This window comes from Gossypium arboreum, chromosome 11 (genome assembly GCF_025698485.1).
Source record: "Gossypium arboreum isolate Shixiya-1 chromosome 11, ASM2569848v2, whole genome shotgun sequence".
NCBI lineage: Eukaryota > Viridiplantae > Streptophyta > Magnoliopsida > Malvales > Malvaceae > Gossypium > Gossypium arboreum.
The window spans coordinates 21,569,369-21,596,583 of record NC_069080.1 but is presented as its reverse complement, the minus strand read 5'-3'; the positions used below and the strand labels follow the sequence as shown (position 1 = coordinate 21,596,583).

General features: G+C 33.7%; 4 protein-coding genes across 4 annotated transcripts; 1 reads left to right on the top strand and 3 right to left on the bottom strand.

The window, feature by feature from the left end:
* The first annotated feature begins 4,759 nt into the window (after positions 1 to 4,759).
* On the top strand, positions 4,760 to 6,478 carry LOC108473028 (uncharacterized). The gene is made up of 5 exons (XM_017774595.2): positions 4,760 to 5,002; positions 5,111 to 5,148; positions 5,245 to 5,302; positions 5,707 to 5,768; positions 5,985 to 6,478. Exons 1-5 carry the CDS (start codon positions 4,909 to 4,911, stop codon positions 6,177 to 6,179), a joined length of 447 nt encoding a protein of 148 aa, XP_017630084.1. The 5' UTR covers positions 4,760 to 4,908; the 3' UTR covers positions 6,180 to 6,478.
* Positions 6,479 to 6,491: 13 nt separating this feature from the next.
* LOC108471724 (GDSL esterase/lipase 7-like) lies at positions 6,492 to 8,094 on the bottom strand. Its single transcript, XM_017773299.2, has 5 exons — positions 7,668 to 8,094; positions 7,466 to 7,587; positions 7,131 to 7,379; positions 6,797 to 7,052; positions 6,492 to 6,711 (listed from the first exon to the last, which is right to left on the bottom strand). Exons 1-5 carry the CDS (start codon positions 8,026 to 8,028, stop codon positions 6,497 to 6,499), a joined length of 1,203 nt encoding a protein of 400 aa, XP_017628788.2. The 5' UTR covers positions 8,029 to 8,094; the 3' UTR covers positions 6,492 to 6,496.
* Positions 8,095 to 8,923: 829 nt separating this feature from the next.
* LOC108470978 (protein gamma response 1) lies at positions 8,924 to 12,094 on the bottom strand. The gene is made up of 3 exons (XM_017772525.2): positions 11,686 to 12,094; positions 10,017 to 11,270; positions 8,924 to 9,736 (listed from the first exon to the last, which is right to left on the bottom strand). The coding sequence occupies exons 2-3, from the start codon at positions 11,266 to 11,268 to the stop codon at positions 9,057 to 9,059; spliced, it is 1,932 nt and encodes a 643-aa protein (XP_017628014.1). The 5' UTR covers positions 11,269 to 11,270; positions 11,686 to 12,094; the 3' UTR covers positions 8,924 to 9,056.
* A 13,093-nt stretch (positions 12,095 to 25,187) lies between these two features.
* On the bottom strand, positions 25,188 to 26,863 carry LOC108473077 (zinc finger protein WIP2-like). The gene is made up of 2 exons (XM_017774636.2): positions 26,112 to 26,863; positions 25,188 to 25,834 (listed from the first exon to the last, which is right to left on the bottom strand). Exons 1-2 carry the CDS (start codon positions 26,640 to 26,642, stop codon positions 25,403 to 25,405), a joined length of 963 nt encoding a protein of 320 aa, XP_017630125.1. The 5' UTR covers positions 26,643 to 26,863; the 3' UTR covers positions 25,188 to 25,402.
* Positions 26,864 to 27,215: the final 352 nt, after the last annotated feature.

The window sequence follows — 27,215 nt, the reverse complement described above, 5'->3', positions numbered from 1 at the left end:
GACCAAAATTTAAAATATTAAACCCAAGCCCAACTCAACTCGTCCGTATTAAAAAAATTTTAGATTGTTTTTTATATAAAAATAAATTTAAAAATATAATACATCAAATATGCTAAAAACATTGAAATAAATATTTTCCAACACATTGAGAATACATTAAATAACAAAATAACAGCAAAACGACAACAAAATAGCAGTAACCCAGACCAAAAAATCTTACTTGAGGCTTGGTTCGTTTTTAAATTCATTTTTCGAGGTTATATTTTTGTCCAAACTTTTCCATTCAAGTCCATTCTAAACATGGTCCTACCCATAATATTTTTCTTTCTTCTCTTCTCCCTCTCTTATTTTGCTAAATTATTTTCCAAACTGATACGAGCCGGATGGGGGAGGGGGAAAATATACTGGGTGTGCCGTCTATCAGGTAGGCACAACCAATGCCGCCTACCTAAAACCCTCCACCATTATTTTATTTTTATTATTATTATTTTTAACTGTGTATTGTCAAAAAATAAGAGTGGTGCCGCCTATGTACCACCCTTCACCCCTCTAAATGTACCATTTTGGTACATAATTGTTTCAACAACCCATTTTTTTATTATAATATTCCGGTAAAAAATCCTTCGTTGAGAGATGCTTAATAACCAACATCCATAGAAAATTACGAACTCTTTATTTTTTTTTTTTACTTCCTAACATGTCGTATTTTTATAATGTAACGCATTATAAATTCATTTTTAAAATTTATAATATTATATATATATATATATATATATATATATATATATATGATATGATATAATATGAAAGAGCAAGAATATCAGCTTGATCTTTGATGTAGTGCGTGATGAAATTATTGAGTTAACATGAAAACATGTTTTGAAGTAGTTTTTGAATAGTGTTAGTCGAAATTTTATCAACTTGTTATAAGAATTTGGTGTTGAGTTCCATTTGTAGGAATCACTTAAGCTGTCAATCTACATCATCAATAAAACAAATTGATTTCATAACTTTTGCAGGAGAAGCCACTTATTCTTTAAAGGAAGTAATACTCATAACTACCACTTTCTGACTTGATGTTCGCCATTCACGAATTCTTATTGTTCATCATTTTTCTTTTCTTTTTAGTTGGAAAATACTTCAATTTTAGATGACTAGGTTTTGGGAGTCATTGCTATTTTGATGATACAAAATTTTATGACTTCAAAAATTAGAAATAAACTAAAGAATTTTATTTATGAAATTTGAGTTATAATTTTGTATAATATTCTCATCATCAATCTAAGAATTGTTTAAATTTGATCTTGTATAGATACTGTCTGTTTTTAAAAAGGATTTTGTAGGGTTACTTGCTTGAGATTGATTCAACGGGTTTTGAGACTTGTGTTTGGGTCAACGAAGTTTACTTCAAATTATTATTAAGACTTAATCTTGAAAAACAAATTTTATCTCTTTTGTGTTAGTATAACCATATTGCCAGATTAGGGTGGTGATTTTATCTAAAATTCTTTGAGACTTGATATTGAATGGATAATTTCGTTCCAGGTGTATTTTAAACTTCATCTTTTAAAAATGAGTTTAACCTCATTTATGTTGGTTGAATAAGATCAAACATTCTCTTTTGCCTTTTTTCAAATCTTCTCCTTAAATTCTAATTTTTAATTTATGAAATTATTTTAAATTGAAATATTTTTATATGACCAATAAGAGAGTTTTTAAAAAACATTTTATTATCTCTTTTATTTATTATTTATTTTATGATTAATTATATTAGTTAAAAATAAAATAATTCTTAAAAATATGATATATCTATAAAAGAATTTTTTATTTCTCTTTATAATTACTTTAATATAATTAAGAATAAATGGTTGAAAATAATATTGATATAATGGAATTAAATTAGATGGGTGATAAAATGATATGAAAGGGTTGGTGTCGGTTAATTTTGTTTAAAAAGGGGGAAATAATTAAAGCATTAAACGGAGTGGGGTGGCACACACTTGTGAAGATGAGGTGGGGACAAAGGATCCTCGGCTTCTAAAGTGTTAACAAAAGGCAGGATTAGTTTATTGATATAATGCACAAATAGAGGCATACGTGGTTTAAAATTAAACGTGATAGGGTTTAGTAATTCTATGCACTAATCACTTGCCCATGTTACTTCTAGCTCTTAATTTCATGCCTCTTTGGGAACTATGCTTCATTGCTTTGCCCTACCTCCCTCCCTCCCTATTTTGACCCTCCCCTCCCTCTTTTATTTATTTATTTCTCATATATATCGTCATGCCAACTAAACCCATAATATATACAAACCTTTTTCTTCCCAAAAAAATGTTAGGTACAATAATAAAACATTGTTACATTAATTAAAAGTAACATTATTAAATTAAATTACAAATTTTAAATATAAATAGTAAAATAAAAAAGCAAGCTGGAAACCTAACTAGAAACTTCTCTATATGAGATTCTAGCTATTTGGGAAGCGCTTGTTATTTTCTTTGCTTCCAAGTAGCACATTTCACATAAACTAGTTATTGATTCTAACTGTGATCTTGATATCAAGTGGTGCATTGGTACTTATGTTAGTAGTTTCGCTAGGAAGGATTATTCAGGTTTTTGGGTTATTCTTCACATATTCCGCACAATAAGGGCCAATAGAGACTGCGACTTATTGCGCGATACTTTGCTTAATTATTTTGACTTCTTTCCTCGACTTTTTGTTTCCCAGGTGTACTCTTATTTTGGCATACGCTGGTTTTTTTTTCTTTTTTCTAAGTATTAATTTGATTATGTTTTGTTTTGATTTTGTACTGAGTTTTGCTGAATCAATAAATTTGATATCTTTACTTATAGAAAAATTTAATTAATTAATTAATGAAGTGCTATAACTTATTTATTGATGATACATAGAATTATATATTAGTTGTGCATTAAATATTACCCTTACTTATAAGGAATTTAGGAGAATTAAATTTTTTTATTTATATAGGGGAGGGACATACATTAATAATACAAAAAATTAATTACGAAAATAAGATAAAAAGTAAATTATTTATGAGAATAAATTATTTTGAACAATAAAAATTGGTATTGTCAATGTATCAACCAACACCACCTATAAAAATTAACAAAATAAACAAAATAAAATAATAAAATTTTAATTATAGAAGGGTGTAGCCAACCAAGAAGGTGACACCCTTTTTTCACCGGTCACTTTTTTTTTCCTATTTTTTAAAGATATAATTATATATTTATCCCTTCAACTTTATAAAAATATAATTTTAACTTTTCATCTAATTTTTGTCTTTTTAGCTCTTAAACTTGTGTTTTTGTTAAATCACTCCAAGATGTAAGGAAAAATAAACATTTTAAAACTTTGATGATGTAGCATACACGTGGATTGCCACATGGACGACATGTCAACATTTAATTAATTTTTTAAAATTTTAAGAATTAAAAAAACTAAAATTTTCATGTCAACCACGTGACAATCCACGTATATGTCACGTCAACAAAGTTAATTTTTTCATTAATTTTGGAGTAATTTGAAAAAAAAGATGAATTTAAGAAATAAAAAAGACAGAAGTAAATATAGGGCTAATTTTTTTGTAAAAATACAAAAAAAATAAAAATAAAAGGTTACAGGTAAAAAGAAGGTGCCACCTCCTCATTCGCAACACCCTTTTTACAATTAAAATATCGTTTTTTATAGGTGGTATTGTCTAATACATTAGCGACACCAACTTTTATTATTTAAAATAATTTATTCTCGTAAATAATCTACTTTCCACCCCATTTTTATAATAAATTTTTTATATTATTAATGTAAAAAACCCAATGCTAAGGCATGAAACAAAACTAATACAGCTGAAATGTGGGACCTAAAAATAAATTTTCCTAATACATATCCTACGAAATTTGGACTAAGAAATGCATTTGGTTGAGCTGAAACTAGTCCTTTATAGAGTTTAAATACATACACAGCAAAGCCTTTGTAATTGCCAATGCCTACTTCCTTGTATCGTGATCTTACAGGGGTTTGATTGAATAGGTTCATGCAACGGCTCCGATGAAAAAGGTGGCTTCAATGTATCATTAATTTCAGAGCAAATATCATCTATATCTATAATAATTTATTCTATAAAAAGAAAGTATAGCATGCACTTAAAAAGATAATTTTGTTAAAAAAGAAGAAAAATGTGCATAGCCATGGCTATCATAGGGTACCCTAGGGAACACAGATTTGTTTTTATCACATTCTTCCTCTATGTAATATTCAATTCAGCAGAAGACCGAATCTGTAACTCAGAGACCTTGACCAGTTCTGACACTTTTTTTTTTTTAACTATCTTTCAATTTGCAGGGATTCGAATTCGTTTAAGTGGAAAAAAACAAAGCCAACTTTAATACTAATATGAAGTCAAAGTTTTAGGGCAAATTGGATACTTGGTAAGACTCATGTCAAACAAGCTCCACCTCATTATATAATAAACAAAAACTTCCTACTAGGATTTAACAACTCAAAGACCCTCGTTGCATGCATGAAGGCATGGGGGACAAAATGAACATTTCCAATCCAAAGACAAAGCTACACTCACACTTTGTCCCTAACTTTGATAAATCAATGCTCAATACCACATTCAAACTTTTGATGCAAATAATAATAATAATAATAATAATAATAATTATTATTATTATTTAAAATATTTTAAATTTGGATATTTGTGATTGTGTTAAGTTTTTTTATTGGTGAGTTTCCCTAAGCTCTGCATTTATCCCAGAAGCAAATATTTTATTTAGGCAGCTGTCGGAACCCTAGCTTTGACTTGGGGTTGAACTCTCTATAAAACCTATTCCTTGGTTTTTTTCAGATTTCCTCTCTTTTAAGTTGAAGGAAGAATCACAAAGATGGTGCATATGATAAGGTTTACTGCAGGCTTATTAATTTTGCTTTTCTTTGTTTTGCATGCCCTTAATAGCTGCTCAGTGCATGCTCAACAAGGTATAATCAATAGTGAGCTTCTTTTTTTTTGGCATTAATTTACTTAAAATAACCTTCTAATCATATACTCTGAGATTGATTTATCTGTTGTTTCAATTTTTTCTTCAGGTAGGGAAACAGCTGGTGAAGGAAGTGTTACTCGAAAGGTTGGTTTTGGATTAATTTGTAAGTTAAAAACAGTATATTTGTTCATATATTTTGAAGTTTTTGGAAAGCTGATGCATATATATATACGTTTGCAGGAATTTAATGGAAGGAAAATTGGAGGACATGAAGTAACGATGGCATCAAAGAATTCAGGTGCAAACCTGTGTGATGGAAAATGTGATATTGAAGGAAAGGGAGGTTTTAATGTGAAATATGGGAATGAAAATAGGAGTGTTGAAACAGCTGATTTTGTAGCTTTTGGTGCTGATTATCGAGGGCCTAACCATCACCCTCCAAAGCATAACTGAAAAAAAATCAACCCTTCTAGATCTCTTTTGTGAAATTCGCTAGGGTTATTAGATGTTAGGCCAAGGATGTGTGAATATCATAACTTGTATGTAGGTAACGGAAAAGTTTTGTTGTTTATAAAATGGATTTTTCTTCTTTTAGCTTATAATTTTGCTTCTGATTTAATCAAATGTTATACAATATGTTTTGCCTTGATTAAATCTCAACTTTGTAGTGTATTCATCCTAGATATTGCCCTTTGAATGCAGGGGGGAAAAATGGTGCTGAAAGCGTGTCCATTGGGAAATCTCAACATCAACCAAAAAATCAGGTCTTTCCTTCTCTCTCTCTCTCTCTCAAAAACACACACGCCTTTAACTCTACACTTCTGCAATTAGTCCAAAAATATTCTTGTAAATTGTACATTTAATTAACCTTAAAGACTGTCTTAAGTCATCGGTTAAGCTAACTAAATTTAATTGGTTACATTTGCTAGGTATTGTTTACAGTAACCTATGAACATTATTTTTTTATGTTTGAAAAACAGGTGAGTGGTGTGAACAAGTTGGAGGCAAAGACAAGTAATTTTGCCGGATTGGGAACTCCCAGAAATGGTGGTAACAATGTCGAATCAGAAAAGCTTCTGGAAGCAACTAAAGAGATTGTAAAGTTGATGCAAGAGGATTACAGAGGCAGACCTCGTCGGAAGCCTCCAATCAACAATCATGTACCAAGGCATTGATCGACTTTGCCTTGCCCCCATCACGAAAGAAAGTGAAGTCCCTTAGCCTTTATGTAGCAAACATCAGTTTGTTGTGTTTTTGTCCTTTTTGGTTATAGTTGGGTCATATAGGCTTGCATAGGAACAAGAAACAGTTAGTTTTTTTTTTTTAAACAAGTATTTTCAGTTATAGGAACACAGTTTTTGTACATTAGGTTTACTTTGTTATACCATGTTTTTTTCTTTTCTTTTGTTTTGGTTGTGATATAAATATATATAGTCATATGGTGGAGACTTACAAATCTGTTATGAATATTTAATATGATAGCATAATTTATTTAAATTTGTATGAGGTCCTTAATGCTAAAAGGAGTACAAAATTCAGAAGTGTTGAAACAAAGGGAGGCTGCCACTGAATTCCCTGTTTCTGTATTATGATAACCATCCCAGAAAAAATGTTGATTTGGGTTAGGGCATGGTTCCAGCAATGGAATACATGCAGCACTCCCATTACCCCAAGTTGTGCAACATGGATTGCTTGCATCACTGTATCCTGCAATAATATGGACTATCATTCAATACAATGGATACATGATCTTTTAAATAAGTAATTATGAAAATATGCCTTCAAAGCTTACCATATTTTGAAGGATTAGTAATGACATCATAGCCTAATGAATTAATTCGAGCAAGAACAAGTATGGAGCCTTGAAGACTGGATGTTAAAGACTTGAGCAATTCATGAAGCTTGGTATTGAAATATGAGACAATTTGGTTAGTTTGTTCATGACATTTGCCTACGACTACTTGATATTTTCTTGTATAATGTGGGATGCATCCAAGTGGGGCTATTTCGTGCATTATTATCTTCCTTGCTCCTAATTTATATACGCTCTGCAATTCCAATAACATGATCAATACGTATATGAAGAAGAAGCTGAGACAGGTAAAAAGAGAATTTATGAAGAGAACCTGGAAATGGTTGGAGAGATCATCTATAAGAAGCTGAGCAAATGATTGAGGATCATAATCATGATTTGTGCTAAACAAAGTTGGTTCTAAGTAGTTTTGAATGTAATCATTGCTGCCTGTTGTAAATATGAAAATAGAATCTGCCAAGTGTTTAGAAAGCTCCTCTAAGCTGTTAAAGTGGGTAGGCAGCTTCGATTCAATTGTCCATTTAAACAAGTCAATTTGTTCACCCAAACTCAAGCATTTGCCCTGCCCCTCCCCAAAAAAAAAGGTGCTGTGAAAATTAATTGATGGGTCAATTTCCAATTAATTAAGAGTAAAGGTGAAGGACTTACAAATATAGTTCCAGTTTGAGGGAGAATTCCACAAGCTGAAGATGCATAATTCAAACCTGTTAAGGGTACTGAGTCGTGTATGCCCAAGTATGGTGGAGGATATGGCAGCTCAAGAAACTCAGCTTCAAAATAACCATAAATATTAAGAAAAAAATGGATATAATTTAAATGAAGGAAAATTGAGTTTTAAGACATAGAATACCTATAAAATCTGGGAGAGTTCTACCATTAGTGAACCTTCCAGTGAAGTGCTGGACGAAATTGTGGCCGTACGGTGGGAAGTTTGCCCTGGCCATTGTTGGCAGAACATTGTTATTGCCACTGTCAAACAATGAATCTCCGAATACATAGAGAGCTGGTACCAGAGGTTTAGCGTGGACTAACAAGAGGAATTGATGGAGACTGAATAAGAAAATGTTGGACGTGATGAAGTTGTTGTTGCTCATCTTTGCAAGAGAAATTAAAGAAGAATATGAGGATAATGGTTTTATGTAAGTGTTGAATATTGAAAGGAGATTTTGTTGAGAAATGAAAAAATGGAAATCATAAAAGTACATCACCATGACTATTTATATCTCATTATGCGAAGCTAAGCCATTTTGTTTTTTCTTTCCCCTATTTTTCCTTTTTCTGTTGAGGAGATAAAATGATTTTAGTGACTTAAGCAATAGGTAGGCCAAAATTATGACACAACCGAAATGTAATCACTAAACAGAATTTCATGAGTATGACATGAATTGTTATATATTTTTTTGTTATGGAATTTAATTATTACTTTGAAATTGTTATATTTTATTAGCATTTTATGTACTATTACTTTTTAGTATATGAATTCTCGTATTTCTCCCTTTATCATCAATTCCTCCTACATTAATTCCAGAACAAAAAATCAACATGAAATAAACCAAAGGGTAATTTATGGATTTTAATTAAAAAGCATAGATAATAAAATGATCCAATTCTTAAGAAAATCACTAATATATTTTAGAGTAAACTATAAAAACAGTTACTTTTGTTTACTTCAGATTATATTTTAATCATTTATGTTTGAAATATTACGTTTTAGTCACGTACATTATCGTTTTGTTACGAAGTGATTATTCTACCGTTAAGCTTCATTACCTCCCTAACGATAGTCCTAAGTGACAGTCCAAATGGGTTTTGAATGTTAACTTGGATGTCCTACGTGACGGTCCAAATTAAATTTATTTAATTAAAAATCTATTTTCATCCCAACAACTAAACATTCAAGTTGATATTTAAAACTCATTTGGATTGTCACGTAAGACTACCGTTAGAGAGATAATAGAGCTTAACGATAGAATGGCCACTTCGTAATAAAAAGATACCGAGTGACTGTTTTTGTAATTTACCCTATTATAAAAAAGCAATACGATGATTGGTAAGGAAGTTTTGTCTTTGGGCTGAAAGCCTCCAACAATATTTGAGTGTAGATGGTGAAGCTCAATACCATTTGGCCATTCATTTTAAACTTTTTTCCATTTTTGGTTTGTTTACAGACTAAAGGCTGGCGTATGAATGATAATTAAACTTAAATGAAAAATGCATATTCAATATTGAACTAGACAAATCACATTTCCGATTCAAACCCAATATTCCAAAATCCCTCAGGAGTCATAGGAGGAACGTACTTATATCGATGCCTCGACACGCCATCATGATGCTCACAACGGAAATTCTTGTTGTGATCTTCATTGCCTTCAGCTCCCTTGCTAAGAACAGCATCATAGAATTTCTTACATTGATTGCATTCATATCCTTTCAATTTCTCCCTCTCTGCTTTCTTTCTTACTGGTTCCACATACTTGAAACTTCCCTTGTCAACCATTTGAAACGGTGTCTCCTGTTTTTGTTGCTTCTTGTCAACGCTAACATCATGTTTCTCGTCATCTGAGCTATCGAAATTCATGTCATCTTGAACCAGAGGATCACCAGCTTCTTTCTTCATAGCTTTCTCCAGGTTTCCTCTGATATTCTCCAGAGGAGTGTCAAGAAAATCATCATGGGGATCTTGTCTAGCTTGGCCTTGGTGGGACCTAGTATCTCTCCAACCAGAAGCCGGTCGCTTTGCACCGACTATAGGATTAGACTTCACACTTGAGGGGCATTTACGACTGGAGTGAGAGGTAGAGGTTTCAATTGGTTTGACTCCTTTCTCGTCCTCTAAGTCACCATTCATGCCAATTACATCCTTCATGCTTTTAGTGCCAAAAACAACCATAGGAGTCTTCAGAATCCTGTTTTCAGCATCTATAATGAAACAACAAAATGTAGCTTAAAAATCTATTACAAAGAAAAGCAGATATAGGGCAGTGGCAGCAATGTTTTTTCAGCATGTTGCCTCAAACCATAGGTTGTTCTTAACAGTCTCACTTAAATCATCAATTCAGCAAAACGAGAAGTCAATAACTTGATAGATCCTAGAGCAAATGTAGCAATTAGCGGAAACTAACTGGGATGACTAAGCAATAAGCATTGATCAAAATAGAAGCCAACAGACATAAACTACATATAAGCTCTGGAAAGTTACCAAGAGAAGGTTTGGATTTGTCATGATGCCTGGCTGAGTCACTTTCATCTTCCAGTTTATTTGGAAAAGACATGTTCTCGGTAGTAAGGCCATTCTTTCTGCAGAGGTAGTTGTACTGAGATTTTAGCCTTTTGTAAGCATCAAGGAGATCTCTTTTTTTCTTCTTCTCAGCCACCAACTCAGAGGCCTTCGCTTCAATCTGTTTTAGTAACTTCTCGTATAAATCTCTTTCTTCACCTGCATGGTGTGCATCATTACCACTTCTACTAAGTTTGGCAGCCTGCAGTTCATTGATCTTCAGTTCTAAGCTTTTTACTTTGGCCAGAAGTCGTTCTTTTATTTTCTCATTCTCCTCCAACTGCTGTTTATTCTTCAAAATTTCTGACCCTTCTAAATCAATTTGTCTAAGCAACTGTTCCTGCGATTTTCTTCCTTCCTCAACTTCATCTGTCTTCTTCCCAAGTGCCACATGGAGTTCTTTGTAGTTCTCCTTCAATTTCTCGAAGTTGGCCTCAAGTAGCTTCTTCTCCTTGTTACAATTGATCAGCTGCTCTTCATTATGCATAACATCAAAGGCTTGCGACTCAACCTTTTTAAGTAAGTTTTCTGCCAATTTCTTCCCATCAGCAACTTCCTGAGTCTTTTCTCCAAGCTCCTGCTGGAGTACTTCAACCTTTTTACGCATGTTGTTTAGGTCACTGAGAAGTACATTTGTTTTCTCTTCATGCTCTTTTAATTCTTTACCATTATCAGCTATCACGGAGGCTTTTGCTTGAACTAGCTGCACTAATTTACTATGCAATTCCATTCCCTCATCAACCTCCTTACACTTCAACATAAGCTCCCCTTTTAGCTCCTCAATTTTTGTTTCTTGACTTTGTAGTTTAACAACAAGTTGCCTCATTTTCTCTTCGTGCTCCTTTTGTAGCTTTTCCTTCTCAAGCAAGAAAGAATGATTCTCTTCAACAACCTTTTTCTTTTCAAGTTCAAGCTCCTCCAATAGGAGATTGAACTCGTTTTCCTTCTTCTTCCATGCATCTTCAGCCTCTTTCTTGGCCTCTGCATATATTTTCTCCAAGCCTTTACATTTCGACTGGAAATTTGGATACAGTTGGCTACAAAAGATGTACTCGATCTGAGAAATTTTGTCCTTTGCTTCCTGAATTGAAGCAACTAGTATGGTGCTTAACCCAGAGATATACTTAACATCATTGCCATCGACTGAAAGCCCTACTTTTGGAGACTGTTCCATTTCTGGAATTAACATCGCAAGAACAGTCAAGTCATCATTTCAACACAGAATATGTCGGTGAATTTTGAATTTAACTAAGTATTATTGGGAAAGGGGATATCCATTTTAGAAATAAAAATGAACCGTATCGTTTGAACTCAATTTCAGAGTTTTATTGAACAATTAAACCTTAAAGAAAAAGGATATGAATTCAAACGGTTTAAACAAGCTGAAGCCTCTTTCTAGACAAACTAGCAACGGGACAAAGAAAAATAACAATAATCTCAAACGGGAAAAGAAGACCAGAAACAGCTTAAATTCATCGTTGTTCCATGAATTACATATAAACAGTTAGCAAGAAAACTGAAACTCAAAAAAAAAAAAAAAAAGAAGGTGAAAGGAAATTAGGAAAATTAAAATCAAAATAACAAGACTTACTTTGTGCTTGAATCCAGCAATCAGAAAAATAAAGAAAGCAATGAATTGCCTGCCTTCACCAATCTAAAGAAAATGTCAGCCAAATCTAAGAAATCTAGAAGAAGAAGAAGTTAGAAATGCCGTCACTAAGTTTCGGTTTGGTTGGAAGCAATAGGAAAAATGGGACAAACAATAAGTTGAAGAAATGAAAGAGACTGAAAATGCCTTGGGAGTGGGGATGCACCGGGAAGGTGGCGGGGGCTTGAATTTGAGCCGATGGCTCACCCTTGAATTGCACAGCGGCTGTGGTTGCAGTGGCGGGGAAGATACAGATTTTTAATTCTTTTTAATAAATATTATGAGAATAGAATAATTAGAAAATAACTCCGGAGGCCCAAATCATAAAAAATGGACTCTTGGGCCTTCACTATTATTTGAAGCCCACTTATTCTTCACAAATTTTGTTGGAAAAGGAAGGATTATTATTTATTAACATGCTGAGTGTAAAGTTCGGGACGAAAGATTCAACCTCTGTTTGTATTGTAACATGTATGTAGTGGAACACAATGTTGAATTTTAAAACAACATATCCAAATGGCAATTTGCTCTTTCACATATCACGAAATTTGTTATAAAGGGTCTTTCCAGAAAAATATCCTTCTCTTTTTAGGGGAGTACAAGGTATTATATAAACAATAAGCTTCAAACTGAGTTGGCCATATGTACTAGTGATTGACGACCTTGCCTCGTAAGCTACGCAATATAGTCATGAGGTTCCTACATAATATAACTAGATGGGAAAGGCTACTTGGTAGGTAACCAGTGGTAAGGTGTTATGACACACATTAGGACATAATGTGTAACATTTCATATTTGATCCGATCGTTAGACCAAATATATTAGATGCCACATTTGTTGTCGAAACAATTACGATTTTATTTCAATATTTAACAAACGAGTTATACAAGAAACTAAGTTTCGATACTTAATAACACACATTATGTACTCATATTCGGGTTATAAATGTAACACTTCGACCGTCAGGTCCGATTTACTAGATGTTACATTCGTTGCTGAAGTAATTACGAATACAAAACATTTAATTCAAAACACAATTCATGCAAACATAAGCATTTTAGAACGAAAACATGGTATGCAACCTTTCCCAAGATTTATACGAGCCTACATACACTCTAAAGTTAACCCGAGACTTAAAAAGGACCAAATTACAATATTTTCAATATTTTAGAACAAATATTGATACCCAAGCCAAGTATCGATATCAATTTGAACTTCGATGTTTGGAAATTTTGAATAAAAATCAATAGTATCGATACCTTTCATAAAGTATCAATATCTTTTTCAATGTATCGATACTTTACTCTAGTATCAATACTATTTTAAGGTTAGATATTTTGAAAATTAAAGAAAAATCATCCAAGTATCGATACCCTCCCCTCATAAAAAATTTCCAGAATTTGCATTTGACACCTACTTTATTCCAAACTATTATCAACCATACCAAAACATTCCCAAAAATATGTTCAAATCATAACTAAATATACTTAAAAGCATTTTCAAATCATATTTAAATAATAACTTGCATCTTCATTATAAATCTCAACAATTCAATCATCCATTAACTTATCATTTTCACATACCAAGATCATTTATCAAACCTTAACTACCTACTAACATGTTTCATACCAATTTACACTTCAAAAACCATTTCATATGTTTATATGCACTCCAACCATTACCAAAACATGCCATTATCAATACGCAATATCCATTCATATTACACTTGTCGAAACTATTTTTTTGAAAACGATAATCGACTTTATTTGAAAATGAAAATTAAAACGGGAGTCGCCACCGATCTTTATTAGGTGTGATCGGATCACCTTTGCTTTAATAAAATGTTTTAGTTTATTAAAACGTTGTTTTTTTTTGGTCTACGAAACTCGAGAGAATGGGTTCGGGAGTCGGTTACGTGCGAGGAAGGATGTACACCCTCGACACGCCCAAAATTGGTACCGAATTGATTAGTTAGTGTCCTAAAGTTGAAAGTTAAAAATCGAGAAATGGATTTAAAATACGATCCCTTTTTATTAACATCAATTTAAAAAATGCTTGAATTAGATCAAAACAATCGTCAAAGACTTCCTCGTCTCGAGATACCGGAGTATCACATCCCGTAAGTTAGGATACGATATCATGAATGAATTTCCGAGCGCAAGTTTGTCTTTAATTTTAATTGGAAATCTATGTATTTTAAAACTCAAAAGGATGTTAGGCTATTTAGAATCAACGAGAGAACCGAAACCCCGTAAATTAAAGCACAATTCCTCGATGTTCCAAAACGCAAAACATTGCCTTATTTTGAAAATTTTTGTTTTTGAATGATAACAAGTACAATATTTAAGCGACGTTCGTCATTTGTTTGGATTAAAATAAATCGATCTAAGTTGGATAAACGTGTTGGGATTAAGTTCATGAGGCGATGATTTGAAGTAAAAAATGGTAACGAGCATAGAACAATGATGTATGGACACAAAATTACGAATGGAATACAGTAATGCAAAATTATGAAATAAATGAATTAAAGTACACACAATGGCCATAATCATACAACATTTACTATTTAAATACTAATATTAACAACAAAAGAAGATGAAATAAATAAATAATATAAAACAATTTCAAGTAGATAATGGTTTAAAATGAATAATGTATAAAAATATTTCAAAACGAATAAAAATTAGTCTCAAATAAATAATACATATATGGAAACTTAAGGTAAATAATAATAAAATAGTTTGAGATAACAGTATATATATAAAAACTTTAGGTAAATAACATACAAAATGGTTTAAACTACATGACATATGAAAATTTAAAGTCTACGATATGTAAGAATTTAAAATAAATAATATATATATATATATATATATATATATATGAACGTAAAATAAGTGATATTTAAAATAACATGTAATAAAATCATTTGAAGTGACTAGTTAAGAAATTATGTATACATAATCTAAAATAATGTATAATAAAACAATTTGAAATGAATAATATAAATCAATTTTAAATAAATGACACATAAAATAGTTTAGAATAGAGAGTATATAAGAAATATTTTTAAACAAATGATATAGAAAGTTCAAAATAAATGATACTAAAAGGATTTAAAGCTATTAACATATACAATAATATGGCCAAATAACTTATAGAAAATTTAAAAATAATATGTCTATATAAAAAATGATTTAAAGCAGAAGAGATATGCATATACATATATAAAATCGAAAGGAATAGTGTATATAATGGTTTAAAACAAATAACATATATATATATATATATATATATAATTTAAAATGCTCAATAGCTTGCAGTACATAATATGTAGAAAATAATAATAATAACAACAAATTTATTTGAAAACAAATAATAGAACAATTTAAAGATATATAAAAGAATGATTAACAAATGAAATATGAAATAAATAACACATATAAAACCTGAAGTATATAAATAAATAAAAAGATTAAAATCAATTTGATTGGGGATTAAATTGGAACAAAAACGGAATTAGAAATGAAAACTGTAGCAAAATAGAAGAGTGGGGTACAAAATGAAAATATGCGCAAAGTTTGAGGACTATCAGGCAAAAGTTTCAGCCTTTGGACACGTGTTCGTCATCCAGCGCACCCATGTGTTAAGGACCAAGATGAAAATTGAGCATACTTATGTGGTCAAATTTAAAACAAAAGAAAAAATAACAAAAGGATTAAATATTAAGAATAAAAAATACGGAAGGACTACAGGCGTAAATAACCCAATTATCAAAAACGCTCGGATCCCTCCTGGAGCGGGTTAGGTCGCGCGCGGGTCGCCTAAAACGACGTCGTTTTGACGCTGGATGATCTAGGTACTAAACAGCGCCGTTTCGTGTTTGTATATAAACTTAAAAATTTCATTTTTTTATTTTATTTCATTATTTTTTTTAAAAAAATCTGAGAACACCCCCCATTTCCATTTATCCTCTGCTAGGGTTTGCACCAACCCATCATCGCCGCCGCCGTTGAGGCCACCGTGGATAGTGGTTGAGGGTACGAAAAGGGGGGTTTTTCGTCACCGTTCGAAGTGCCCGAAGGCTACATGTCCCCTAACCCGAGAGTCTAATAGAGGAGGCCCCTTTTATCCCAAACAACGAAACTGAGGCTCCGACGACGCGATTCTGGGGCTTGGGGTAAATCCCCTTTCTTTTCTTCTTGTTTTTTGCTTTAAACCAACTTAAAAAAAGAAAAAATGAAACAGAATAGGAAACGGGAAATAAAAGATGAAGATCCGATTTCAACCTTTCTCTTTTTTGATTGCTTTGATCGTCTGTGTATCTTACAAACTGATTTTCGTTTCGGTTTTACAACCGATTACAATAGGAAAGAAAATGCTCCCCTTTCTCTGTTGTTGCTGCTTCTGTTGTTTTTTTGGTTTGTTTGCAGATGCGCAAGGTCAACGAAGGCAAAAACCGGATATTTTGGTGCAAAACGGTGGTAGAGGCACTGGGTGGTCAGTCTCGGGACCAAAAGGTGGTCTTGTCGAGGCACGTGGGGAAGCGACGCGCCTTGAGAAAGGCTCAGAAACCCTAGGGTTTCTGAGTTAGTTTAGTTCTTGGGCCTTTTGGACCCTTAGGTTTGGGCTTATTGGGCCATCCAAATATTGGGCTTGTATTTGGGTTAAAACTTTTTGTAAGTGGACTGCTTATATTTTTTTGGGTTTTTATTTAAATGGGCCGGGTAAAATTGGGCCCGTACAACACTTTCATACCAAACTTGTATATACCATATATATACATTCATTAACTTCCAAAATCACATTCCAAGCATAGCTACATGCAAGAAGGACTCTAGTAGGTACATGCTATTTAACTAGCAAAGGAAATTCACCAACTTTGTCGAGTCTGGGATTTTGTCTAGATGTTGAAGTCGATGCTCAGGATCTTGTATAAATCTAACCTGGGTATAGGAAACAAAATCGTACGTTGAGCAATAAACTCAGTGATATTTCCACAATTCAAACATCAAATAAAAATTAAGTTAATGTATACAATTCAATAATCATGTCATCATACCAAATGCAAAACCTATTTCCAAATGCACCAATATGCCATATAGTTCAATACAACATGTTCAAAACATTAAGTTAGGAATAATCGAATTGGCATATCATATTCCGAATCAAATCATTTGGCTTGTCTAATTCATATTAATCTTTTGGATCTATAATCCAGTTTACGTAGTATTTCTTAATAGTATTCATTTCAAATTCCATTTTAAGATTTTATATTTTAAATCCCTATTAACCTAACTCGAACTCAAACGAATACATGGATCCAACCAACACACGAATTTGGCACTTAATACCTCATTGGACAATTCTGAAGTAAATAGTTTACGCCCAATGCTTATTGGTATAATTGAAGTAAAAGTTGTGCCCAACACTCGTCGACACGTAGTTGAAGTAACTCGTACTTGATCTATCCTGTGACATGCCAATTATATCCAATTCTGCTCGAATATTTAATAAGGTAACAACTATTCAATTTCGAATATATTTCAATTAAATTGTCATTTCATATGTATAAAACATGAATCAATCCAATTCAAGGTCAATTTCACAATTTTATCAATTTACACCATTTTTAATTTTATTCAAATTAGTCCTCCATCTCAGAGATCAATATTTTCATGCCAATTCAATTCAACTAATCAATCTTAGCTTACCTTAATATCTTACCATGCTATAAAATGCAATTATGAAACAATTTAATCAATTCGAATTGTAGAAATACAAACTGAAAACTCCGAGCTAGTCGTCGACGACTTTAGCTTTTCCTTTCCCTCTCGAGGAATTTGGGTCAATGTTAGCTACTAATCAACATAAACATATAATACCATCAATACCCAACCAAGTTCACAATCAATTATCATTTTATACAAAAATTTTATTTTATTCAATTTAGTCCCTAAAAGTGGGACTAACATAACTTTCAATTTAAAACTCCAAATTGTAATCCGACTTCACTATACTCCATAAGGGACCTCATACTATTTATTTCTACAACAAAATTTAAAATTTATTCAGTTTGATCCCTAATGTATGAAACTATTAATTAACTTTACAATTTAGTCCTTTTTCACATTTAAGCTTAGAATCTATCAATTTAACACCTAAAATGTCACACCCAAAAAATTGGAGACTTCATAAAGATGAGTAAAGTATGTTTGTAAATTGATTGGCGTGTTGTAGTAGCATAATCAACCACCCTGTTGGCCTAATGGTGAGTTAGAATGTAATTAAATAAACGTTTATTTTCAGTATTTATGTTTTAGAATAATAATAAATAGGTGAAAAGTTTGTTCAAAAAAGTATTTTCCCATTTCAAAATCTTTGTTAAGTGTTTTAAGTCTAGTGACATCTTACATTCGAACCCGATAAATCGGGTCGAGTATATGGTATTACAAGTTTATTGGTACCGGAGCTTTCAATTTAGCAGATCCCTAGCAGTTAAATTAGAGTCAGCCCTGTATGCATAATACACCAGACCTGGCTTAGTCAGTCGATCCCTGACAGTTAAATTAGAGTTAGCCCTGTATGCATAATACACTAGACCTGGCTTAGTATCTTAGGTAAGTTAAAAACTTTCGTATGGAAAATGGTTTAATAAATTGTTAGAACTAAGGTAAATGAGACAGATAGAGAGAAAAATGATAAATTTCATTAAAATGTGGGGAAATGATACAAAAAAAGAAGTAAAGTAAGCTAAAAGAAATGAAGAAAATTTTCAGTTTCCTGCTTCAACTGGCTAGTCAGTTGGTTCAATGGAGGCTTCTTCTAGTTGGGGGTGTTCTCGAGAGATTTCTTCCAGATCTATTGAATCGTCATCCTCCTCCTCCTCCTCCTCTTATTCTTGGCTCAGTGGAAGCAAAAAAGTCGACAGATTACTTTCATTCAATCTAGAACTTCTCCTAATCTTTACCCTCAAGATTGTATATATTGAAGTTTAGGAAATTAGGAGTTACCTTCTGTAAATAGTTGAAGTTCACCCGACTCAAGTTGAGAGGGCCCACAACAACTTCGACATGAAGGACCAAATTAGACCTTAGTATGGGCAGAGCCTCTGTTAGATTTTTCTTTTTGTCCTCTTGATACTTTCTCAGAGCATCTTCGCTAGATTGGCATAGACATTCCAACTCTGATAAGTGACGTTGTTCTTGGGATTTGAGTTTCTCCTCCCAAGAGGACTCTTTGACCTTCAGCCAATTATTTTCCACCACCTGCTCGAGTCTACTTCTACATCCTTATACTTGGCCTTCAAAGCTGAGACAGGAGTTGAGATCCTCATTCTGGCTCACAGCTTCTTGATGAGTTTGACGTAATTGAGCCAAAGACTATTCGCCAAAATGTATAAATTCCTCAAAGCTTGCCAGATTAATATTATTCTAGTTGCAAGTCTCCTAAAGGGTACAACTCAAAAGCCCATATTCAGCAGCTAATACTTGACAAAATCTCGCTAGTATTGTGACTGGGGGTAATTAAAGATTGGACGAGAGAGAGAAGAGAAAGGCCTCTTTCACTTGTTAAGGCAAGATGTTACTTTATTGCTGCTAGATAGCCTCGAGAATATAAGGATACTGTCCTGGCCTTATTAGATTCTACTATGGGAAAAGTTTATTTGTTTCGCCAGATGGAGCATCATTGCATAGAGAATCAGGAAGAGACCCTGGCTGACTTGGGCATGTTGCTTCTTGTAAGATTTCAACCTTAGGAGGATCAACGCAATGGACTGGAGAGCCTGTTGAGTTAACGGACTCAATTGGCGCAACTGTAACATGAAGCAAAAGTAGGAGCAAGAGGAATGATGAATCTTTTAGAGGCAGGCCCTTCTTGAGTTTGCGCCGAATCAATGGTGGACAGTCATTACCTTTGTGTCATGGGTGCTTCCCTTTACCCTTAGCCTCTTTAAAGTTTTCTTTGCAGCCACTATTCTAGGTAGGGTAGTAATAGCACATTCATCCTCGCGCACTAAATCTAATAAGGCCAATACGTCCATGTTGTTTACTGGAGCGAGCGTAGAAGTATGAGAATTGGAAGTAGACCTTGTAGTATCAATAGGAGAATTAGCCTAACTGGAAGAATGAGTGGAAGACATACCATGAAAAATGATATTCTAGTGGTGTGGATGCAGTCCACAATAACTGATGACATGTTAAATTTGCATGATTTTTTATGTTTAAATCGGTTAATTCTTGAATTGATCACTGCTAAATTAGTGATTTTATGTTTTAATTCTATCAGGAATGCAATTGGGATGCTATGAGTTAAAAAGGAGCAGAAAATGACCAATTTGCAACACAATCAATAAAGTGTGGCTGAATTAGAAACGTGGAAATAGTCAAGGACTATCAGATTTTTTTGACTTTGTAAAAGCTAAAATTAGAAGAAAATATAATTTTATTTTTTATTTAATTTTAATTATGTAGTAGGCAGTTAGACCAAATTTAGTAAGTCATATATATATATAAATAAGGCCTTTATGGTAGCTTGAAAAATACACTTGATTTCACTTGGAATTAAATAAGAAATATTTTATTTCCCTTCCAAATTCTATGCGTCAATAACTTACTGCTACCCCATTTCCATTTCCTTGTTTTTGCAAAATTTGTTTAATTGTTTTCCAAGTCCATTTCCTTCCCAACTTCTACCATTTTCATTTAAATCCATTCCATAGCCAACCAACACATGATTAAACCATGCTTCACTAAATTCCAACTTATCTCTAGGCCAGTATTCTTTCTGCTCAGGAATCGTGAGATACATATCCGTACTAAAAATTCTTCCAATCGGTATTCACTATTTTTTCTAAGTATCGAGATTAACAAATTCATCCCTTAAAGTTAACTCGATTTCAAATCAAAAAGCGCATTAGGTTGGAGTCGTGTTTGTAGACAGTTGGGGAAACGAGTCGGTCATGCTGTATTCAAACCTTTGAGAACAAATCGAGGGAGAAGTGATCGAGTTTAAACGACCTGCACGGTTGAGACCATTAATCTGATTTGGGTTCTTTAGAGCGCAAGGCTGCCAGAATCTTAAATTAGGAATGTGTGTAACTCGGTTAGATAATCGGTAAGGGTTGGTTTGCAGATCGTACCAGAACCATCTACGAGAGGAAGAATTGGCAATTAGGACGTGCTTAACTGCTATAACTAACTTATTGTTTGGAAGAGAAAATTAATTTTCGAGGATCGGTTCAAAATCCAGAATCCCCCAAGTCTAGGGCTAAGGTTTATTATCTCTGTTTACAAAATCCAAATTTATTTCCCAATTTAATTTTATTTCCAATTTATTTAAATAATGTTGTTTCAATTATTTAATTTCTAAACATTTCAAAACTCCTCTGGTTTATTTGTTTACTTTTTAGCAGGTCTATTTGGAGTCGTGGGCACGACTATTGCCATGATTATCGATACAACAGAAATTCTAATCACAAGTTAAATGCGAAAGTTGATTATAATACCAATTCATGTGAACTCGACCCTACTACCACTCTTTACTACTATTTAGAATTATTTTGTAAGATTTATTTTTTGTAGTTTCGACGCCCATCAATGATCATAGAAAAAGAAATGATGTTCCCTCATCTTCCCCACTAAAATACACGCTAGATCATCATTGGAGTTGTCAGTCCAAGTTGTTTCAACAAAAGGGCTACTTCGAGAATCTGCCCATAATAGAAAGTCATTAGCTTGGCGGCCATTCGGACTTAGTCCTTGCAGATAATATTGGAAGACATGTCTAGCAGTAACGATTTCCCCCAATTTTAGAATACGCCTCACCCTTAACTATTTGAATTGTTGCGAAGCAACGCCTAAGTCAATAGGCTAACTTCGCAAGTAGTTGTCTTCACGAGGTAAAGACCAGTAAGTGGGGAAGCCAAACCTACTTTCGAGCTTACTAATGATCCTCGTGAACTTTTTGAGTTGACAATTGAAACTGGATGCTACCAATCTATTTGAAACTTTGAGATCTACAGTACCTGCACATGAAAATAAACAAACCATACGTTGAATGATAGGGCTTAGTGATACTTTCATGATTTAGATCAATAATCAATAGAAACATGGTGTCAATACAATCATTATGTACTTCAACTATCAACTAAATCAGTTTGAATTTTTATGTCTCAAGTGCAAAGCCCAATACCAAATCATTTGACATTTTATTCATGAACACATAATTTCTTTTAACACCATATCTCAATGCCATATATGGCATAGGATACGACAAGTTCATTCATTTCTCATTTCTATCTCGAATCCATAGATTCATTTTTTGTCCATATTAGCCCTTAAGGCTCATTTTAATCGGTTCACATGATCTTTCACATGTCATCTTTTGATACTTAATTTAACATTAATATACAAGGTACATCACTTACAAATAGCATTTCATATCAAATGTTACTCAGTAAGGTAAATGTTTTATTATCCCTATTACTGGACACGAACTCAAGACGGATACACGGATCATCCAACCATCACACTAATATATTTGACACCCAATGCCTCATCAGAACATCTGAAGTATAATTTGTGCTTCACACCTCATCGGTATAAATCGAAGTAATATGTGTTACGCACCTCATTGGAACATCTGAAGTGTAATATGTGCTCCACGCCTCATCGGCATAAACCAAAGTATAATCCTATATATACATTAGTTCTATAGCATGCTAACTATACCCGACTTTGCTTGAGACCATTAATAGGGTAACTAATGTTTTCAAGCACATATTTATATATGTACATGATTCTTCATATCATAGTTTCATGCAAATGTATTATATCGAGCTCAATTCGATACATACTATTTCATATCATCATATACATACCAAATCATTAGACAAGTAGGGTTGTTTCCTTAATTGAGCTTGTTTGTAACAAGGCATATATATACTAAATTCAAATCATGAAAGTACAAACTGTATTAACCGCTCATCTACGGCTCTTGCCTTTCCTTTCTCTCATGATGGCCCCATGTCGTCTTTAACAACGTTTGATAATTCAATTATAAAAATGGCATTAGTTTTCACTCAATCACATGAAAAACATATAATAAAACATATTTTGCATTTTATTTATTTTAGTCTTTACATCCAAAACACTCATATTTTTGATATTTAATATCGGATAGAAACATGATTTCATATCCTTTCATTAGAGACCTTGTAATTTTAATCTATAGAATAATTTCTTAACATTTTTAATTTATTCAATTTAATCCTTAATATCAAAATTAACTAAACTTTAAATTCTAAACTAATTCCACTATCTTCTAATAAAATCTTAATAAAATTTAAGTTGAACAACTAGATATCTATCAATTTCAAGCTTAATCTAATCAACTTTCACCTATGACAATTTCCTAAAAACTAAACAATTGATGAAATTAACACTTGGGTTAATTTAACTAAACCTCCATGATCAAGAATCTATTGTAATTTCAAAGAAATGATTTAATTACCTTATTGAAATTGATGGTTGAATGAGGCTAAGAAAGCTTGAACTTCTATTTTTCTTTCTATGGCTATGGACGGTTGTCTGATAAATTGGGCAGGGTGCCCCCTCCAGATCCCTCCAGATCATCGCTTCAATGGTGTTTTTCAGTTGAAGACCATCTTTTGCCTCATGCCAAATCTATCCATGGAATTAGCACTTTGTCATTAAGGATTGCCTTTTTTGCCAACTCAACCTCGTAAAAGGTGGTGGTGGCCCCAAAATTTTATAGTCTGCTACCTCACTCAGGATTTGTGTGTGCAAGGTGTTGAATGGGGTGAGGCTACGAAATTTAGTATAAGGTGTCTCTTTTGCTTCTTCCCCAAGGTTAACTTTAGTGGGATTTTTAGACCTACTCCATGTTTGGGAAGGTGTTGGCATTATTCTCCCTCCTCCGAGTTAAAGCTAATTTTTTTTAATGAGATGTGGCTCTTCCTTTTGGGTTCCTAGATGACCTTCTAAAGCATGGTTTTATTGTTAGTAACGAGCTATTTCGAGGCAATATTCCTCATTGTAAAGGCAAGTCAGTCTAAAGAGTTGAGCTCAAAAGTTCTAGTTTTTGGCTTAAAGCTCTCAATATTGTTGGATGAAACTCTCTAGCAAAAGGTTTTAGGGGTAGGTTTCCGATGGTTGGTTCCAGTGGGTGGCCAAAACTCGTAGGTGGTTTTGGCATGTGGGATAGGGAAAGAAGAGATAGTATAAGCTGTCGTGGTTTTAGCTATTTTGGTCATAAGTACCATTAAAAAGTTTAGCCTTGGTAGCCTCGGCATGTAAGACTTTTTTGGTTAGTCTGTGTAATAAAGGTGGCAACATAATAGTGTTATCTGACGTTTTTTAAGCTTCCTTTACTTGAGGAGTGAAGACTTTTTTTTTTAGTGGAGACATGGTTTCCAATCTTGGGTATCAATGATGATACTGATAATTTATACAAAATTTGAGGGTTGGTGATCAGGAGCGGTTCAAACAGTGATGGTGGTGCCATTATAGCCGCTATGGGGGTCTTTCTAAAGATGGTTGCCAATGGTCTAGATGGGGAGAAAATCCTTTTCTTTCAATGGAGTAAAAGTTAATATGTAAGCGATGAGCTTGGAACGGAGTTGGTCCTAGGTCTTAGTGAACAATGACCCTACCACATAAGTTAAGCGGGATAGGGTCATGACGTTTCTACCACAATGTGATTGGATAAAAAAAAGCTACTTGATAGTAGCTAGTGGTAGTTGTTATGACACGCATCCTGTGATAAGAAGGGTCTTCAATAAATTTTGAACAAGATATGAGTGATTCCTTATGTAGATGAGCCCTTAAGTCAAGTATACTCATCGGAAAATATGGGACTAACAAGAACCAACTGATGAGATGTTGATATAACAAGATCCTTTCTATAACCAGTACAAGGCAACCAATAATTTATGTCACCACTCATCACTATAGAAATGACTTAGCTCACTTTCACTCTATATCAACTTTCACAATTATCCTGTGACAACATTAGTGCTCTTCACATATGTATCAATCCAGTTTTTCATGCTCAATCCAAATACATTGAGCTTGATTACAGTTTTGTTCAAAAAACAAGATGGTAGGTAGAGGTAATTTGGTTACCAAAGGCGTTGCTTCTTTCTTCCAAGTCGCGTTACTCAAAGCATCTTTCAGTAGGTTACGTAACAAGATGGGTGTTCATTTATATTCCCACTCCTTTTTGAGGGAGGATCTATGACAATAGTAAAGATGAACTGATATGACCGAATCTTCAGCGATCAAAAAGTAATAGAAGATCAGTAAAGGGTTTGTTTTTTAAAAATAGCTACGTGATATATATTGCTATACTCATTAATAAAATTCATAGCCCTTCCTCCGTTACTCTAAATTTTATAGGTAGCAAATACAATGTAATTAGCATTTTTAACTATAGTAAGCTTTGCACCATTTATATTGACTTAAAGTGGGAAGGATTTACAGAACTGAGATATACCAAAGAAGAGAATAAAACACTTGCACCCGAAAGCTATGCACATGAAGAAGAAAGGATAAAAGAAAAAAAAATAGTCATTTATTTAAACAACTCCCAATCCTTACCAAAAAGGCAAGTACATGCTATACACTGCTTGCCAATTTCACGTTGTCGTTGAGGATTCAAATTCCGAACCGGGTTCATCGTCCTCGTCGAAAGAAGCAATGCCAACTGAGCCATGACCGGGGCCAAAAGCCTTGATATGATCTTTCAAAGACCTCTTGTGCTTGAAGTCAGACCCACAAATGCAATACCAAATCTTTCCACAGTTCTTCTCGTGGGTTCTCCAATCTCCTTTCACCGCAAAAGCCTTCTCACATTTTCTGCAGGTGAAGGGTTTGATTCCATGTTTCCTTTTGTAGTGGGTTTGGAGAGTTCTGAAATCTTTGAGCGCTCTTGCTCTTGGGTGATCAATGTTGTGCTTACAACCGGGTGCGCAGCAATAACATGGGAGCCTTAGCATCCCTGTTGGCTGGCTTCCTCTTAGAGAATCGGGTCCCTTTCTGTACTGAGATCCATGCCCCCACATATGCATCTGCACTTTCATATATACATACATGAGAGAAAGATATATTTGTAGGTCACAGCTAATTGTAAATGTAAACCTTATCACCGTTGAAACATCAACATGAAGTGGCTTCTAGGCTCTTGGCCTCTTAATTAAGACGGTAAGCTAAAACTAAAGTTATGGTTCAGATTCCGGAGAAGAAAATGCCCATGATCGATGGAAATTGCAGACCAGAGAAAATAGAACTAATTAAGGAGGAAATTTTGGTGGATCATGTCTCATGCAACGAGGCAAGCATACATACCTGTAGGTTGTTGTATCTGTTGAAGGTCTTGCAACAGACAGGACATGAAAACTGTGTAGGACCAACGAGAATCTGAGTAGGGGTAGGAATCCAATACTGTCCCTTGCTGGTGCAGCTTAAAGGATACCCAGAAGCTGCAACATTGCCATTCACTCCACAATTATCAGTCAAATCTACGGATGGGGAGAAGCCATAATCGGAACTAGGACTAGGTAGGCCTATGTGTAGGGCTACAGTTGCAGCTTCATCATCAACAGTGCTGTGCTTATCGTCTTCCATGGAACTGCTTGTGGGTTCATTATTCTCTTGTTGCCTTGTGGGACTCAGATAATTGATGAGAGGAAGAGCTTCTTCTCCAGGAGGCGATGGGGCAAGTGGATGACCACTAGTTTCACTGTTGATTATACTGTTTGGGTGAAGATGAGAACAAGGGTTTGGGTGATTTGGTGGAGTGGGAGCAGTAGCGTAGTGGGGATGGAGAGGCATGAAATTGAAGCAGCCACTGAAAAGATTGGAGTAAGGGTCTGTCATGGTTGGAGTTGAAAGATTGGGAATTTTGAAAAGACTCTAAAGTGGACTGTTCGTACTTTAGTAGCAACTAGAATGATAAGACACACACACACACACACACAATCTTTATATCATCTATATATCGATGCATACATACACACATACATTGATACACACGTACGCATGCATGAGTGGACCTCATAGGGTAAAGAGAAAGAAAGGGGTGGATGCAAAGGAAATATTCTGTTATTTTTAAACCCCTCCCTCCCCTCCCCTCCCCTTCGCTTTATCTTTTGTCTTCAACCAATAAGCTATGGTTTGAGGCTAGCTAGCTAAGAGACCATTCTAAGTGGTGTGGAGGATAAGTCTCCCTCACAATTTTTTACCTTACTAGACCTTTTACGCTAACGAGTGTCACAAATAATTTTAAAATTTTGGAGAATTTTATAATACGATCATTTTGAAGAATTTATTCATTCAAAATCATAACAATTGTAATTGCTTGATTAATTTAAATAATTGTTTAATGAAAAATCAAGTTATCATAATTTTATAAATTAAAAAATGTTGAGAATTAATTCAAAGTAGTGGGTT

Coding starts and splice junctions, on each gene's coding strand:
- LOC108470978 (XM_017772525.2), bottom strand. CDS start 11,268: ATGGAACAGTCTCCAAAAGTAGGGCTTTCAGTCGATGGCAATGATGTT. Junction 9,737..10,016: donor CAAATCCAAACCTTCTCTTG/GTAACTTTCCAG, acceptor GTTTCATTATAG/ATGCTGAAAACAGGATTCTG.
- LOC108473077 (XM_017774636.2), bottom strand. CDS start 26,642: ATGACAGACCCTTACTCCAATCTTTTCAGTGGCTGCTTCAATTTCATG. Junction 25,835..26,111: donor ACAGATACAACAACCTACAG/GTATGTATGCTT, acceptor ATGAAAGTGCAG/ATGCATATGTGGGGGCATGG.
- LOC108473028 (XM_017774595.2), top strand. CDS start 4,909: ATGGTGCATATGATAAGGTTTACTGCAGGCTTATTAATTTTGCTTTTC. Junction 5,149..5,244: donor AAGGAAGTGTTACTCGAAAG/GTTGGTTTTGGA, acceptor ATACGTTTGCAG/GAATTTAATGGAAGGAAAAT. Junction 5,303..5,706: donor GATGGCATCAAAGAATTCAG/GTGCAAACCTGT, acceptor CTTTGAATGCAG/GGGGGAAAAATGGTGCTGAA.
- LOC108471724 (XM_017773299.2), bottom strand. CDS start 8,028: ATGGTGATGTACTTTTATGATTTCCATTTTTTCATTTCTCAACAAAAT. Junction 7,380..7,465: donor CTCAAACTGGAACTATATTT/GTAAGTCCTTCA, acceptor GGGGAGGGGCAG/GGCAAATGCTTGAGTTTGGG. Junction 6,712..6,796: donor TACTAATCCTTCAAAATATG/GTAAGCTTTGAA, acceptor ATATTATTGCAG/GATACAGTGATGCAAGCAAT.